Source organism: Anas platyrhynchos, chromosome 1 (genome assembly GCF_047663525.1).
Source record: "Anas platyrhynchos isolate ZD024472 breed Pekin duck chromosome 1, IASCAAS_PekinDuck_T2T, whole genome shotgun sequence".
In the NCBI taxonomy this organism is placed as follows: Eukaryota; Metazoa; Chordata; class Aves; order Anseriformes; family Anatidae; genus Anas; species Anas platyrhynchos.
Genome location: NC_092587.1, coordinates 34,728,225 through 34,745,374, shown reverse-complemented (window position 1 = coordinate 34,745,374; position 17,150 = coordinate 34,728,225). Strand labels below are relative to the sequence as shown.

At 36.4% G+C, this 17,150-nt stretch overlaps 1 protein-coding gene across 7 annotated transcripts in view; it reads left to right on the top strand.

Moving 5' to 3' along the window:
* The window catches only part of TAFA2 (TAFA chemokine like family member 2), a 198,019-nt gene that overhangs the window by 161,475 nt on the left and 19,394 nt on the right, over positions 1–17,150 (top strand). For all 7 annotated transcript variants that reach the window (XM_027456517.3, XM_072034327.1, XM_027456549.3 and 4 more), the window contains exons 3-4: positions 9,199–9,351; positions 10,417–10,541. In XM_027456517.3, the coding sequence (XP_027312318.1) occupies positions 9,199–9,351; positions 10,417–10,541 (278 nt within the window). The remainder of the gene's footprint in view (positions 1–9,198; positions 9,352–10,416; positions 10,542–17,150) is intronic.

The window sequence follows — 17,150 nt, the reverse complement described above, 5'->3', positions numbered from 1 at the left end:
AGATCTGCCGACAGCCCTTTCCCAGTTATATATTCTCCTGTAGCATGGTTGTGAAGCATCTTTGGTTCTAGTTATTTGGAAAATGGATGATCAAGATACTTAAAGAGCATTTTCTCTCTTCAGATGTTGTCTTTTTAAAGGAAAATTTGGTGTTTGTTTTCAGCTTTACAGTAGTTTTGAATTACCTGAATGTTTTAAATGCACATGGCATCAATGGAATAGATAACTAAATAATTTTAATTAGTCAAGTGAAATGTAATGATAAAGTATAATAAGATAACATAAAATTATCATTTTTTCCTGATGATTCTATAGTGCTACCCCATGTGTCATCTGGAAAATAAAGCAGCATGAATGCCTTTCCTAAGATGCACTACAACCGTAGCATGCCTCATGCCTCATTGTCAACACCGAGGACACAGGAATTACTGCTGTGTCTGTAATTGATTTTTTAGTTCACTGGCCAAACATTGGGGAAAAAAAAAAAAAAAAAAGAAAAAGTGTTTTTTTTTTTTTTTTTTTTTTCCAGGTAAAATTAAATATTTTGCTTTGCTTTGAAAAAAAAAATACAGCTGTAAAAATACCTTAAGATTGCATTAGCATTTTAAAAAATAAAGTTACAAATTATAAAAAGTCATGTGGAAACAATTTTTTTTTTACCCCCTCTGAGGGTATTTACTTTTAGATTCAATGTGTACCCAAATTTAACTAGATTTCAGAAATCATAGAATCATAGAATATCCTGAGTTGGAAGGGACCCTTAAGGATCATCAAGTCCAACTCTTGACACCGCACAGGTCTACCCAAAAGTTCAGACCATGTGACTAAGTGCACAGTCCAATCTCTTCTTAAATTCAGTCAGGCTCGGTGCAGTGACCACTTCCCTGGGGAGCCTGTTCCAGTGTGCAACCACCCTCTCTGTGAAGAACCCCCTCCTGATGTCAAGCCTAAACTTCCCCTGCCTCAGCTTAACCCCGTTCCCGCGGGTCCTGTCGCTGGTGTTAATGGAGAAAAGGTCTCCTGCCTCTCGACACCCCCTTACGAGGAAGTTGTAGACTGCGATGAGGTCTCCCCTCAGCCTCCTCTTCTCCAGGCTGAACAGGCCCAGTGCCCTCAGCCGTTCCTCGTACGTCTTCCCCTCCAGGCCTTTCACCATCTTCGTAGCCCTCCTCTGGACACTCTCCAACAGTTTCATGTCCTTTTTATACTGTGGTGCCCAGAACTGCACACAGTACTCGAGGTGAGGCCGCACCAGCGCAGAGTAGAGCGGGACTATCACCTCCCTCAACCTACTAGCGATGCCGTGCTTGATGCACCCCAGGACACGGTTGGCCCTCCTGGCTGCCAGGGCACACTGCTGACTCATATTCAACTTGCTGTCTACCATGACCCCCAGATCCCTCTCTTCTAGGCTGCTCTCCAGCGTCTCATCGCCCAGTCTGTACGTGCAGCCAGGGTTTCCCCGTCCCAGGTGCAGGACCCGGCACTTGTTCTTATTGAACTTCATGCAGTTGGCGATCGCCCAGCTCTCCAACCTATCCAGATCCCTCTGCAAGGCCTTTCCACCCTCAACAGAGTCCACAACTCCTCCAAGTTTGGTGTCATCAGCAAACTTGCTCAAAATACCTTCTATTCCTACATCCAGATCGTTTATAAAAATATTGAAAAGTACCGGCCCTAAAATGGAGCCTTGAGGGACCCCACTGGTGACCGCCCGCCAACCTGACGCAGCCCCATTCACCATAACCCTTTGGGCCCTGCCCGTTAGCCAATTGCTCACCCATCGTATGATGTTTTTATTTAGCTGTATGGTGGACATTTTGTCCAGTAGGATCCTATGGGAAACCGTGTCAAAAGCCTTGCTGAAGTCCAAAAAAATCACATCAGCTGGTTTCCCCTGGTCCATCATACGGGTGATCTTATCATAAAAGGAAATCAGGTTAGTTAGGCAGGACCTACCCTTCACAAACCCATGCTGGCTGGGACCAATGACTGCTTTGTCCCCCAGGTGCGCCTCAATACGTTCGAGAACCATCTTCTCCATGATTTTACCAGGCACTGACGTGAGACTGACAGGCCTGTAATTGCTAGGGTCTTCTTTCTGACCCTTCTTGAAAATCGGCACAACATTTGCCAGCTTCCAGTCTACCGGGACCTCTCCAGACTCCCAAGATCGTTGAAAAATAATTGAGAGAGGTTCCGCGATGACGTCCGCCAGCTCCTTCAGCACCCGGGGATGAATCCCATCTGGACCCATGGACTTGTAGGGATCCAGGTGGAGTAGCAAATCCCGCACACGTTCAGGGTCGGTTGGGAGTTTGTCATCCCCACCGTCCCGGTCCTCCAGCTCAGGGCACCCTGGGTCCCGAAGCCCATCATCGGCATTGAAGACAGAGGCAAAGAAGGCGTTAAGCGTCTCTGTTTTGCCTATGTCATCGTCTGTGAGAAGACCTTCCCTATCAAGGAGCGGCCCTATGTATTCTTTAGTTCTCCTTTTTCCATTCACATATCTAAAAAAACCCTTTTTATTTTCTCTCACAGACACAGCCAGCTTCAACTCTAGGTGTGCTTTGGCCACACGAATTTTCTTCCTACAAACACGAACAGCATCCCTGTATTCTTTCCATGTCACCTGGCCCTCCTTCCAGTAGCGAAACACTCTCTGTTTCCGCCTAATCTCCATCAGAACGTTCCTGGTCAGCCACGCCGGCCTCCTGCCGCGCCTGCCTGACTTGCGGTATTTAGGAATCGCCGACGCTCATCAGAAATAGTTATATTGGTTGGATACTGTAGTTTTAGCAAATGAACTCTTCAATGAAAAACATGACACCTTTAGTGATGGTTTAAAACAAGATTTAATAATCATTATTTATCATATTTTTCAGTCACATATATATATATGTCATATATATAATATATATCATCGTTTGTTCAATCACTATAATAGATGCTAAATAAGCAATCAACAGAATAAGTATCTTAAGTTGCAAATCTAAATGTCGCTTTCATTGACAATACAAATTTTTAATTCTATCTCTGAAATTCTGACTCAAAACCACTGATCAAGCCAGAATCATTGAGTTCAAAGGGCTTTGAATCTGATCTCCAAAGGTCATCCTTAGTGAAGTTCCTGTCAATGCTCTTCAAGTGCTTCTTTGGGAATCGGTGGCTTGCTTCATGCCAGAGGTAATGAGATGATGACTGGTATGGGAGACACCTCTGCTTTTTTGACTTCTGTGCTGCCCGCTCTCCATCTGGCCTATGGAGCAAATGTTTTATGTTCACATAATGAAACTGAAGCTTGTGTCCCTGAAAGTTTGTCTGTTTTTTTTTTTTTTCTCCCCCCCCCCAAATATACTGATGGCTAATCAAAGAAAAGATCTTACCTCTGACAAAGAGCTTTGTGTTGCTTATGTTCTTAGATCACCACAACTGCAACAATATCACCCCTAATACCAACATAGTATGATTAAACCAAATTCAGTTTCTTCTTTACCTGCTTTTAGGTATAACAGAAGGATAGTGAAATTAATGAAATGAAGGAACTGGACAATTTGTTTCTTTTCAAAGATATTCATCTATCTTTTAATAGAAAAACTGTCAGTGTAAATACTGGCTTAACTGTAGTTGCACAGTATTTTAATTGCTTAGCTGTAGCAGCTACTAACACTTCTAAAACTACCAAAAATATGCAACAATACCATGTCTGTGTGCTTGTGTGTGAGAGAGATTTTGCAAGTTTATTTGTAATCCTTCCTATCTACAATGACACACTGAGACTGATGTGACATACTGAAATTGCTGAAGTGTAGCAGAAATATAACCTACATTTGTTTTCTACGTCAATCAGAATAAAGAAAGCAAATAGACTATGTGAACAAGAAAACCTACTTTTTCCTGGTTACTCTAGAGTAGGACAGTGATTTAGAGCCTATTGTGGAAAATACTACATCATAACCACTAATTTTATTTTTATTTTTTTTATGTCGGTACGCTCCACCACCCCTCAGTTTAAATATTTTGGTGGTATACAATGACAGATGATTTAGTAGGAAAGGAGGAAGCACATTGGTAATCTGCTGAAATATTGTTTGTTTTCCCTTTGTAGATGGTTATTAAAAACAAACAAAAAAAACCCATCATCAACAACAACAACAAAATAGTAGTTGTATTATAGTCCTTAATGTCAGTACACATGTGAATAAAGACTACTTATGTGCATAGTTTGAAAGACTGGCTCCCTATAGTATTTCATATGGGATATATTCCTGATTATCCTCAAGATAGGCAAAAAATCCTCAAATTGGCCAAAGTCTGATTAACATTAGATGTAATTTGGACTGAAACTCATGGCTAAAAGTCAATCCTGTTTCTCTCCTCATTGGTGATCCGTTGCTTCTTGTTTAAACTAAAGATTTGTTTTTGTGAAGAGCTTTAGAAAACGCACAGATGCATGCAAATAAAGCTTTGTACATTTTACATAGGCTCACTGATCTCACAGGAATTACCTGGAATGTAAAAAAAGAAGATGCACTTATCTCAATGTAAAAAAAGAAGATGCACTTATCTCATATAAGGGTACAGAGCTTGTAAGCCGATACAGAACAGGTTTCTACAGGAGGAGGTGATCACGCGTCTGTGGTTGCTTGCTCCTGCTGCTTCTCTTAGGCTGAAACTGCTTCTCACTAGTCTCTGCACTCAGGTGTAAGAGCTAAAGTGGTAGAGAACTAACCCTGCAGAAGAGAGGTTATTTTTCTGTCCATCTAAATACTTGGCTTACCATTATCATTGTTAAATGGCACTGTTCAGGCAAGCAAGGGATCAGTGTACGAAAAGAGGCAATGTATTTTATTTTTTAGTACTGTTAGTCATTATGTTGGCTTTGCTGTATTACCCAATTATACCTGTCTTTGCAGAGAACATATAAATGAGACTATTATTACTATTATTATTATTATTATTATCATCACTAATTTATTTGTACAGTGGCTACTACAATGATGGAGAACCTGAATATAGATATGGTCTGTGGTTTTATTTTATCTAGGCCATGGCAACATGTTAACATGTTCCTTTTTTATTTTATTTTATTTTATTTTATTTTATTTTATTTTATTTTATTTTATTTTATTTTATTTTATTTTATTTTATTTTATTTTATTTTATTTTATTTTATTTTATTTTATTTATTTTTTTAACGGTCCATGTATATGTATATGCATTACCTATGCAACTTTCAGCAAAGAAAAGATTCAAACCGCCTACCAGAGAGTTGTCAGATTTGGTCATGAATGATCAGGTGACAAGGCTGGGAAATAGTGATCATGTTGAAGAGTGGAATTCAGAAAACTTAACTTGATTTAATGCTAGATTTATCTATGATGTTATGATAAATATATATGTATATATATATATATGTGTGTTACAAAATAATAATCTGGAACAATATCTTGTCTTCTGGTCTGGAAAAAAACTCTCACAGAAGTAAAGGAGTCAGAGCTACAATTTAGTGCCATATGTGCTGTGCAAATATGACTAAAAAATTCACTTATCTAAGCAAAAGAAATGTAAAGAAATGTGAAAGAACAAGAATAGGTAGAAATTATATATATTTAAAGTTATTTACTGTGTTTGTTTAAACATACTCTTTAAGCACATTCAATGTTTTGTGCTGTTGCATACAATGAGGAATAATAATTACTCAGCTTTATATTTCCTAGGATCATAATTGTGAGCACTCAAGTTTTTGTGGCAGTAACACACTGATTAATGAGATAGCTATTCACAATTTCACTACATGAGAAAATGCTGTAAAAGTGGCAGGCTAATTACAGGATATACTGTTAATGAGTAAGATATCTGTTTTCCAAGTTACACGCTCATATTACAGTGTTACATCTTCTGTAATGTAATGTATACATATATTACGTTATACATAATAATTGGGAAAACTTTACAGTCTGTACACATAGATATCTCTCAGTCTCTTTCTTCAGTCCTTCTTCACATTGATTTCAGGCAGGATTACTTGCATTAGCAGGACTGAGGATGCAGGACTGAGGGTTTGCAGTGGTTCTGAATAATGAATTTCCGAAGGATTCCAGAAATGACAGTTCTGTAAACATTTTCTGCAAAGCAAACAGCACACTTTGAAGTCTGTGCTTGGAGAAGAAGAAACAAAACCAAACTGCGAATCTTCAAAAGTTCTATCTCCTTTTTGTGGAATGGTTCAGTGCCTTAATGAGGTTAATTTGTATTAGGTTGTGGGAAATCCTTTATCTGCAGCATAGAGGCTTTCATTTTGAATGAATGTGACAGATACTGTACTTACTGCACAGGAACTTAATTATTTGATAGCATAAAGACCTGAAATCCCTGCATTTCCTTTCAAGGAATATTCATAGTGTACTCTAGATGGTAAACAGAAACTAGAGGATGGCTAGCCTAGATATTCAGTGATTGAAATATATATATTCTTTAGTAGGTTGTTTTGTTTTTATATCTAGAAAATTTCAAAGCAGTTGTATTAATGACAAGACACTATCAGTAGTATATGGTTATCTTTTATTCTATCCCATTTTCACATACCTTTTCATCCCTTGAAGTGCTTTTCTGTAATGTACATGGATATAAGTGACCATTTCTTCTAATTATAGTCTTTTTCCCGATAAGAGACTTTAAATGCCTGATTTCCTGTTTAGGACAAAGTGAGTTTCTTTCAAAAGTTTTGTTTTAGAATGAACATTTCTCTCAAAGCTTTTAAAAACAACTCTTTTAACTGGCTTCCATTCCAGATGGCTATTGGTGTACATAATACCAATATACTTAGCAGGTGTATCATTTCACAGTATCATGGAAAGATTTGAGTTGGAAGCAACCTTAAAAACCACCCAGTTCCACCCCACCTGCTACAGGCAGGGACACCTCCCACCAGACCGGGTTGCCCAAAGCCCCATCCAGCCTGGCCTTGAACACCTCCAGGGATGGGGCATCCACAGTTTCTCTGGGCAACCTGTTCCAGTGCCTCACCACCCTCAGAGTAAAAATTTTTTTCCTAATATCTTATTTAAATTTACCCTCTTTTAGTTTAAAGATGTTCGTTATCGTATCACTATTCTCCCTAATATACTACCATTTCTGAAGTCTCCATTTCTGGAGACATGGTAGAGCTGTGTAAAACTATGAAATGAGACACTGAAGGACAAAATTTCAAGATCACTGAGACACATCAGAATACAGAAAAGAACTGAAATCTAATATAGTGAAAAATTAAGCGGGAAGAAATTCACTACGTTTTCTTTTTAGACTCAGTGTCTTTTTTTTTTTTTTTTATGTACCTTTCATAACACAAAAATCATTGAATTTTTGTTAGCATGTGTGTGTAGAAAATATGCAATTGCCTATCAAAATAAAGATGAATGTGAATTTACAGAAGCAGTATGTGCTTGCTCTCTTATATATTATGCATATGAAAGATATCCTAGATTATTTTTTATTATATTCACAAAAACAAAAAAAAAAACAACCCTTATAGTAATTGTATTAAGAAAAATGAATTTATTTGGATTTTCTTATTGGCAGAGCAACCTGTGAAATGGTTTGGAAAATAATTAAAGTACTTAAAATATAAAAATATTCACTCAGCATCAAAAGAATCAAAATATCAGAGTTCATATCATCATATAAAAATATGCAAAGTGCTTTCCTTGCAATTGAATTAAAAATGATATTTTTTCCCCTAGATTTCTGATTTATGTGTTATATTTCAGTATCTCATAATATGACGGATCATGGGTTAATTGTGTTTCACTGTGTTACATAATTTCATTTGTAGTACAGCATGATATGAGAGAGTATAATCTAACCTGATGTAGCACGATGTAGTGAGTGACTACAAAGATCACAGGCTGTTCCACAGACTTTGTTCTACTGAAAAATGCATAATTGCCTGAATGAAATGTTTAGTAGTTTATGTTTTGTTAATGAAGACCCAGAGTCTAATTGCTGCCTGTGGCTTTTGTCTCTAGGCACATTCTCGGGGGCCATATCTTACATCAAGTATACTCTCTTTCCTCAGCCCTTTTGAGAGCTGATACTGTGCAATAACAGCTGAGCAGATCCAGTCATAGATGTTGGGTTCCTGAAAGCTGATTGGTAGGGCCTTTACCTTGTAAAAACTCTCAATTTCACCATTAGGGTGTGAAAGATAGATGTACTGTTCAGTACACAGGCTTTGCATAAAGCATACAAAAAGTTAACCAGCAGATGAAATAGAGGGGTTGCCAAAATACATATTGTTTTGCATAATTCGTAGTCCTTCCTGTACAAAGTAGTAGGTCAATACCAGTTAAAATTTCAGATTCTTTCTCTATTCCTTCTGATGGAAATGAACTATCCCCAGAAATACCTTGTCTGTTTCTTATTTTATTTACCAGTGACCACTGCAAGTTCTGTTAAAATTATTTTTCTGATTTCTGGATCCTGTCATAACTGACTGCTGAACCAGAATGGCAGTTTTCTTACCAGTCTTACCAAACTGATCCTCTTATAGGACTCCAGTAATATGACTCTAGTAATTGGTTAGATCACCAAGTGGATACTGGATAATGAAGATTGTCCTGTTGCCCCCAGGGTTTTGAAAAGCTTTGATTCCTCATGTTTCCAGATTACCTTTGCAGTGCCAGGCAGAGAGACTTAAAATGTGATTCCCTAGTTTGTTTGTTTATTTTATTTTATTTTATTTTATTTTATTTTATTTTATTTTATTTTATTTTATTTTATTTTATTTTATTTTATTTTATTTTATTTTATTTTATTTTATTTATTGGGATGTGGCTATAGAAAATACACAAGTGGTTATGGGAGTCCAGAAATTAATATAGTGTCTAGGTTAGTTTTATAATGTTTCTTCTTCCGACTTCACTGGAACAGTCCTGTATGCAACCTTCTCCAATTTTTCTTTAGCCAACATTTTCTGCCTGAGATAGTCATACTACATTTGGAAAAGAAATCATCTTCACATTCTACTGTTAGTATCATTGTAATTCTATTTTCATGCTTGGCCTTACAGAGCCTAGTTTAATGCATTTCTGATTACAAACAAACAAACAAACAAACAAACAACAACAACAAAACAGAAAAACAAACAGTATGAGCCTACCTTGCAATGTTATCAAATTGCTCATCTTATTTTCACAGCTCACCATGTTAAAACCGGGACCTGTGAAGTGGTGGCACTCCATAGATGTTGCAATAAGAACAAGATAGAAGAAAGATCACAGACAGTGAAGTGCTCCTGCTTCCCTGGGCAGGTAGCAGGTACCACCCGGGCAGCTCCTTCTTGTGTTGATGGTGCGACTATTTTTATTGCTTCCTTTGGTTGCGTGTTCCTAGGGGGTTTTGTTAGCTTAGAGACATCAATAAAAAAAAAGTTTATTATAGTTAGCTATTTAAAATAAGAGGAAGAAGGCTTTTGCATTTTGAAGGGCATGCCCAAGGTGAACGAGAGGAAGATGGGAAAAATGAATTATTTGCTATTACTCTGTGGAAATGCTAAGTGAAATTATTAGATGCCAATGAAAGAGACCTCTTGAGAAGCTCAATTTGATCTAACTAACAGAATGCCCTCAGAGTTGTATGAAATTCACTTAATTAAAAGTGTTTACACAAAATCTACATGAGCATATCATTTTCATATGCTGCAGTCTTACATTTTATTTATATATTTATCTTTATTATAAAGCAGTATACAAACAAACAGAACAGAGTTTTTTTTTTTTTTAAATCTTTGTATTTATATATATTTATATGTAAATATATATTTCTGTTCAGAGTACAGTATTAATGTTTTACTTAACAAATCTGGCATTGTATTTTATGTTTTAATTGGGAAAATACCAGCTCATTTTTCACATCTATTTCTCTGAAAGAGGAGCAGGATGGATTCACCCTTTACATGATCTCTTTACTGTTGATATGTTGATGGCTGTCAGAGAAGCAGTAAATATGTCATCTTTGGGGAATAAATTTAATCAGCCTGTGCTAGACTATAGTGTAGATCAGGCAAAATATACTAACTCAAAAGAAGAAGAGAGCTGGCTTAAAACTTTGAAATCTGTCTGAGCAAGAAAAAATGAGAGTTGGAAAGGAATGCTCTGAAATTACTTTCTGAACTGCAGTAAATTAGAAAACAACAGCAAAAAACACCACCACACTACAGAAATCAACTTTGAACCTTGTGCAAATTGCGGCTTCATTTCTTATGGAGATTCTGAGCTGGCTGCAAATTGCAGAATAGCTGTCACTTAATATATTTCCAACATTTTCCTGGAAAACAAAAGAAAGGTTGCAATATAATGACATATTAATATGTCCATTCTGAGAACATGCAGATATGGTTGTTTTCTTCTGTTGTAGCTTCAATAGTGGAGCAGAAATGGTGGTGCCACATGCAACCATGTCTTGAAGGGGAGGAATGTAAGGTTCTTCCAGATCGTAAGGGATGGAGCTGTTCCTCTGGGAATAAAGTGAAAACAACTAGGGTAGGTATGATACCAAATTTACATGCTACCAACAGGTAAAAAAAAAAAAAAAAAAAAAAAAGTGCACAGGAAATTGGGTTCACATGGAAGACAGCAGTTGAGAAGAATAGAAAAGTGTGACAAGAAGCTTACTGGGATTGGACTTCCTGGTCCTGCACACTTGTCTCAGCATACTTTGCAATTGCTTGATGATGGTAAGCAGTATGCCAGACCTTCTCAGGTGAGCAGTGGAGTTGAGCTCTTTTTCACCTTCTGGTAAAGATCACATGCATTATAATCTGATATCTATTTCTCTCTGAAACCGGTTGCACAAAATCTATAGACCCTGCTAAGCTGTTTATTTACAGGATAGCAAACGAACATTTTATCAGTAACATGGAATTACCATGTTTCAACGTTGAAACGGCTGAGTATGGTAAGCATTAGATGTGTAATATAATACAAGCTGGTTCTTTCTGTCTTGAATGACTGATTTACTACAGAATTTTGTGAGAATTTCAGTAAAAATTTTTTCTCCATTTGACACTTTTTGTTTCGTTGGTTCAAAATTAGATCAAGAATATCTAACATTCATCAAATACAAAGTCATAAAACAAAGTAAACCTGCTGTCACCTAAGCTTTTTAGTACCTAATAGAAACACAAGATTAACAGATTCTTCAAATAAGCAGTAAGCACTCAAACTTCCTAAAACTCCAGAATTGTATCTCTACATGGTCAGTAGTTCTCCATCCACATAAAACATTAAAGATGTGCTCTGAAAATATGCATGCATGTGTGTAAGCATAAACACATTCACCCGTCCAGTCCTCCACCTGCACTGGATGATTGTTTTGCTTATAGGTATTTAGTAATTGTTTGTAGAGTCAGGCTGTAACCTGCTAGTGTGGTGTATTCTTTATGTAGATGTGCCTGAGTGTCTATGTCATTTGCATGAAATGTGCCTTATGTGGGCACTAAATTTCTGGTACACCTCAATTGTAGTGACGTAGTGTGTACTGGCTGAATTATATTCCTTTTGTTCATCAGAGAGATCTGCATGTCTCAGTTTCTTTATGCATAAGAATTTTGTCATTTTTACATTCTTCAAAGGAAGGATGCTTCCTAGATATTTGATATACAATTGCACTCCTGTATCCTCTTTCAAACGTATTTCTTCTGAAGCTAACCTTGCTTGAATTCTGCTCACACATAACCTTGTACATGCCAACACAAACCTGAATTTATGCATGTAAGATGTGTGCATGTAATACAGCTGAAAAAACTTCATAACCATCAATAATGACAATAGAAATAGGAAAAGAAGTGTGTGTCTGTGTGGCATGCATATGTGTGTGTTTTGAAATTTGTTGCAGTTACTACTACATTATATATGGCACTATTAGTGTTAAAGAATGCATTACACTTCATATTTAATATGACTCTTTAACAAGCAGTAAAGAAATGTGTGGGTCTGGATTACCCTCCTGTAGGAAAAAAAAAGTCACAAAAAGTGGAGACATCAATAAGAATCTCCCTGAGGATATTTCTTCCTCTCTTCCTCCCATTTTGTCAAAAGATTATTATTATTATTATTTATTTTTATTTTTTTTTATATTGGTCAAGGCTACGATGTTCCGCCCTTAGGAATACAAAGAAACATGACTCTTGTCCTCAAGAGCTAATGCCTCTGCTACAGACTTGTAGGTTTGGCTCTTTGCAGGAGTTAGTCTCTTCTTGCCCTTGATGGTTGGTGGCAATCCTTAGGACTCATTTTAAGGCTTTTCAGAAGAGATGCTAAAAAAAGGCCATCTGGGACACTGATTCAATACAATGGCCACCATAACCTGCTTGCCAAACTATCAACAGCAAAAGGAAAATACAAATCCCCTTAAATCCCCCACCATTCATTTTGTCTTCTAGTTTGTCCAGATACTATGCATTTCTCCCTTCTCGCTTCATTTCCTGTGCTGTTGCAGTATTGTTTTCAGACATTCCAAGTTTGAATTAATATTTCTGGCTGAGAGTTGGTCTCAGTCATTGACACCAGGTGGTAAGGGAATGAAGGTTTCTATCTTTCTGGTTAAAAAATCTCAGTAGAGTGATATTTTAAGAGATGTCATTCTGATGCCCAGGAAAATATACATTGCTATTAGGAATGCCAATGATTGTGTTGAGCTTGCTTTCAAAAGCATGTACTTTTCCCTAATACGTAGAGACTACCATTATTTTTGTAGCTCCTCTTTCTGCTCTCCCAAGTCTATAAATAAAAGGAAAAATTCTAAAGTGCTTGGTGGTTTCAAAACCTCTTTTTTTTTTTGAGAAAAATAGAAAAGAACTGTACAGGGAGTCAGTATTAAAAAGTCATGAATAATAACCTTCTCATTGTCAAATGAAATAACCCATATGTGATTATCATGTATAATGTAAAAGCATAAAGAAACAAAGGGAACTGAACAGCCTGGGTGAGTTAAGTGTACTCCAGAGGAGCCTTGTGAAAGCCTTCCTGAAATGCAGGTCTAAGTAGGTCTATATTCACCTCCAAACACTTATGTAAGTTTGCCTCCTTCGTGTGCAGAAAAGGTAACCCAATTAACTGATGAAGTATTACCTTCTCAGCTACAGGACACCAGATTCAAAAGCAGCACCTACATTTTCACATCTCAACCTGTTAATAGTTAAGCATTATACTATAGATAAAAGCAGTAATAGAAAAGAATGTATTTATCTTGTCCACATCTGTTAGCATATTTAGTCACAGTGCTTTAAAGACTGGTGGCACCAACTTCTTGATATTTATCAGTCACCAAGCAAAACGGCTGAGAAAAAAAAATTGATTTTTAAAAATGCGGTTTATTTCAGGTTTTGCATCTTGTTCAGAAATGGGGACCTAATAAGGTTATATATTAATAATAAATTGGAAATAGAATAAACTTTATGGTACTCAGAATTCACATAATAAAAGTAATGTGGCAATTATTTACCTTAGAAATGCAAAATAATATAGTATGGAAAAATTAAAGTTTATTTCCTAATTTGTCTACATATCAATGGGAGATTCAGATGTTAGGATTTAACCATAGAAAAATAATGAAAATGAGGTGGGGAAAGCGTGCATGAGCAAACTGAATACCAAAAAAAAACTTACGCTAGTTTAGAATTGACAATTTTGGGCCTGGGTAACATGCAAGTGGGGAAGGATATAAAAGGGAGTACCAAATTAACCAAAACACTATTTACAAAAATAAATACTATTTTAGTATAGAAAAATGCATGTTCCTGAGCATTTTACAAAAAAAAAAAAAAAAAAAAAGAACTTTTATTAAACAAAGGAGCACTTTACAAAGACTGGAAAGCATTTATATAACATCTGAAGAGAAAAAATCCTGTTTCTTATTTCTCTCCAGTACATGGTGGACCTCTTCCACATCTGAGGCCTCTGGTAGGGACCTTTTAAAGGGAAATCCAAATGCCAGGCTTTACTTTTATTTTTAAGAATAAAACTAAAGATATAAAAAGATATAAAGATATAAAAAATAAAGATAGTGTTGTTCACTATCTTTATAATGCAGGCTTACCTCAGATAAGAGCACCAGAAGCTACATGTGCCTTGTGTGAACGTGCAAGCTGCAATGTTTCCTGGGGTCCTGGTTCTCCAGTCATCCACCTTAGGAGTAGATTGGTCATAGCTTCTGGACAGCCTATAAATCCAGGTGTCTTTTCTGCAGAAACTGGGATGCAGGAAAATGTGAAATGGTGCACCATAAATCTTACATTCAAATCCAGGAACTTTGACTGAGGAAGTGGGAAAATTCTCCCCCATTCACACCTGGGAGTCGGGAAATGTCCCTGGACTTCAGTTCAGGGACAGTCTGAGATTCTGTTTCAGAGAAGGTGGGATGGTATTCCACGAAAATGCAGAGAAATGTGTATTAATGTTTTTCATATGAAATACTACCTTGTCCTTAAACTTTTAATTTGATTTGTTAGAACTGCAGGGGGAATAAGGGGAATAATTTAATGCTAAGTTCTGGTTAAATTACTCAAAGTGGAATTCACCTGGCTTTGCTTAGGATAGGACTGTCTAGCTTAAATTGTAGGCTTTCTTATTAGTATTGGAGAGAACTGTCTGCTTCCAGAGGTCAATCTGTTTTGTTCTATGATAAGTCAGATGAATTTGGATATGCTTATGTCTCCCTATAACTCTGAAGGAAAGCTATGATGATTAGCCTAGGGTCTAATATTTAGATGCTTATCTTTTAAAAGAAAGATGATGTCTAGGCCACTTTCACTGATGTAGTCTTCAGTAGGAAGCTGATCAAAAACTTCCTTAATTCTCTGTCTATTTGGGAATTTTTGGGCTTTGACCACTATCAAATGCAATATAATATAAAAGAAGCTTCAAAACTCTTCATGCTCTGAAGATATACAGTGATATGCTAAAAAAGTGAATCATACTCTGATGAGCAACATCACCAGTATCTATTATTCAGCAGAAATTGGTAACCAGTGCCTATCCTTTTGGGACAGTATAGTTGGTGTAACAGTAAGAGTATAAATGAACGAAAATGATCAGGTGTATTTCATTGCAGGTGTTAATTATTAACCTCTGAAAATCTCTAGAAGGTGAAAGTGAACAAAGTAGTGTTTTCCTATGAACAAGTACTAACAGTATTTTCACACAGGTTGTATAAGGCCATCTTTTGGAAATGTACATGTAACTTCTGGAATAGCTGGATACTCACACTTTTTTGAGAAGCAGAAGAAACTGCAATTGTCACTCAGAAAACTAGGTATTATTTTTATAAAATAAAATAAAATAAAATAAAATAAAATAAAATAAAATAAAATAAAATAAAATAAAATAAATATTCCAGGGACAGAGAGAAATAAAAGAGAAATATTACAAGGCCAAAAATAAATCCATATTGAATCCATTTATCTGCATTCCAAATCCAAATCTGCTTTCCAAATCAATACCAGAGATAGATGACTAGTGAGAGAAGAATAGAAATATTGCCAGGATGTAGAGAAATCCATACTGAGAGTGTTTATCTACATTCCAAACCATATTGGAGAGAGCCTGAAGTCAGATATTTGTAATATTCCATTTAATCTAATTTTGCATTATGGTGTCCAGAATTTAAAGCAAACTAAAAATTGAATAACGTTCTTGGAAAAGGAGAAAGTATACCATCCAAACATACCAACTGGCTGTGTGTGAAGCCAAATGGTGTTCAGCATGTGAATTCCACTACTCTGAATCAATGCAGTTCTCCTGTTACCTATAAATTCAGCTTACGTTTTTACTCTTTCTCACTTGCAGATGCTGGGCTGTTTCTAAACTGATTACAGTTGCTGATAGGAGAGGCAGTAATTGTGTTTTTGTTTCAATTTATAAAATATGTTGTTCATAACTGTTTCAGAACAAAGAATGAAAGAGCTTCCTTCAGATACCTTTACGTAGTAATGCTTTGTAGTGGGCTACAGGAGGAGGGCTGAAGGCCTGAGACAGATTCCTGAGATTCCCAGTATCAGAAGGCAGCATTAATGGTGACTCAACTATTACCAGTGCTGTCATAACCAACACATGAATAAGACAACACAATAATATAGAGGGAAAATATGTCCTGGGATTTAAGAAGGAAAGGACATTATTTTTTATTGAAACTGAGCTTGATATCTATGTTAGTAATGCAGCTGTTGTTGATCTTTGCTCCTCCCTATCAGCAAAAGATGCATTGTGTCTTTAAGAGGCAGCAGAAAAAAAAAAAAAAATATTACTGTTTTCTTCTGTCGAAGTTGAATAGAAATATTGCTATTGTGGTAGCTTCTTCCCTTTTATCTTTATTCCTCTTTCTTCCTCCAAGCTTTTCAAAAACAGCACTGGTGATGAAGTAACTAAAAAAATCAGAAATTATAAGCATTGTGTACGGGGTATTTTAAGATGTTTCCGATAGGCTGGATGTATGGTAGTTGTGGTCAGTCTGTTCTAATAAGGCAGTGCATTTCTTGTGTGACGTTTGTTTCAGTGTAAAACTACTGTTAACCTCCATCACATGGAACACTTTGCCTTTTGCTTTGACCACTGTGAAACCTGAAGTACTTACAAGATAAATCAATAATGTGTCTGTAGTAAATAATTATGGGAAGTGTTTCTTCTAATGTGTTTAAGGAACTGTATTAATAAATTTAGAGACTACCTTGCTTTAAAACTGCTATGTCCCCCTGCCTTACTTCAGTCTCAATCTATAAGTCTATAAGTCTATACCTCACCTTCTGCCTTAAATTTGGGTGAAGATCTACAGGAATAACTCACAAATAGTGACTAACTATACTTTGTGGTTCATAAAAAGCATGCAATTACAATACACGTAAGTGTACAGACTGTAGCAAAATATTAGCCATGGAAAGGAGTGATTGCACTTGTGACAGCCTCTTTGTTGCTATGGTATCTCTTTCCATGCCTTTGGCTAATATGTCACTAGCAGAAATTTGCAGCTGTCTCTGCATGTTTCTCATTGCTAACTCAGAGACCTGCTGTATCTAATCTATCATTAAAATAGTCATAAATGCTATGTATACATTTTCTTAAAAAATGCACACAAGTCTCAGGGAGCAAGTGAACTGG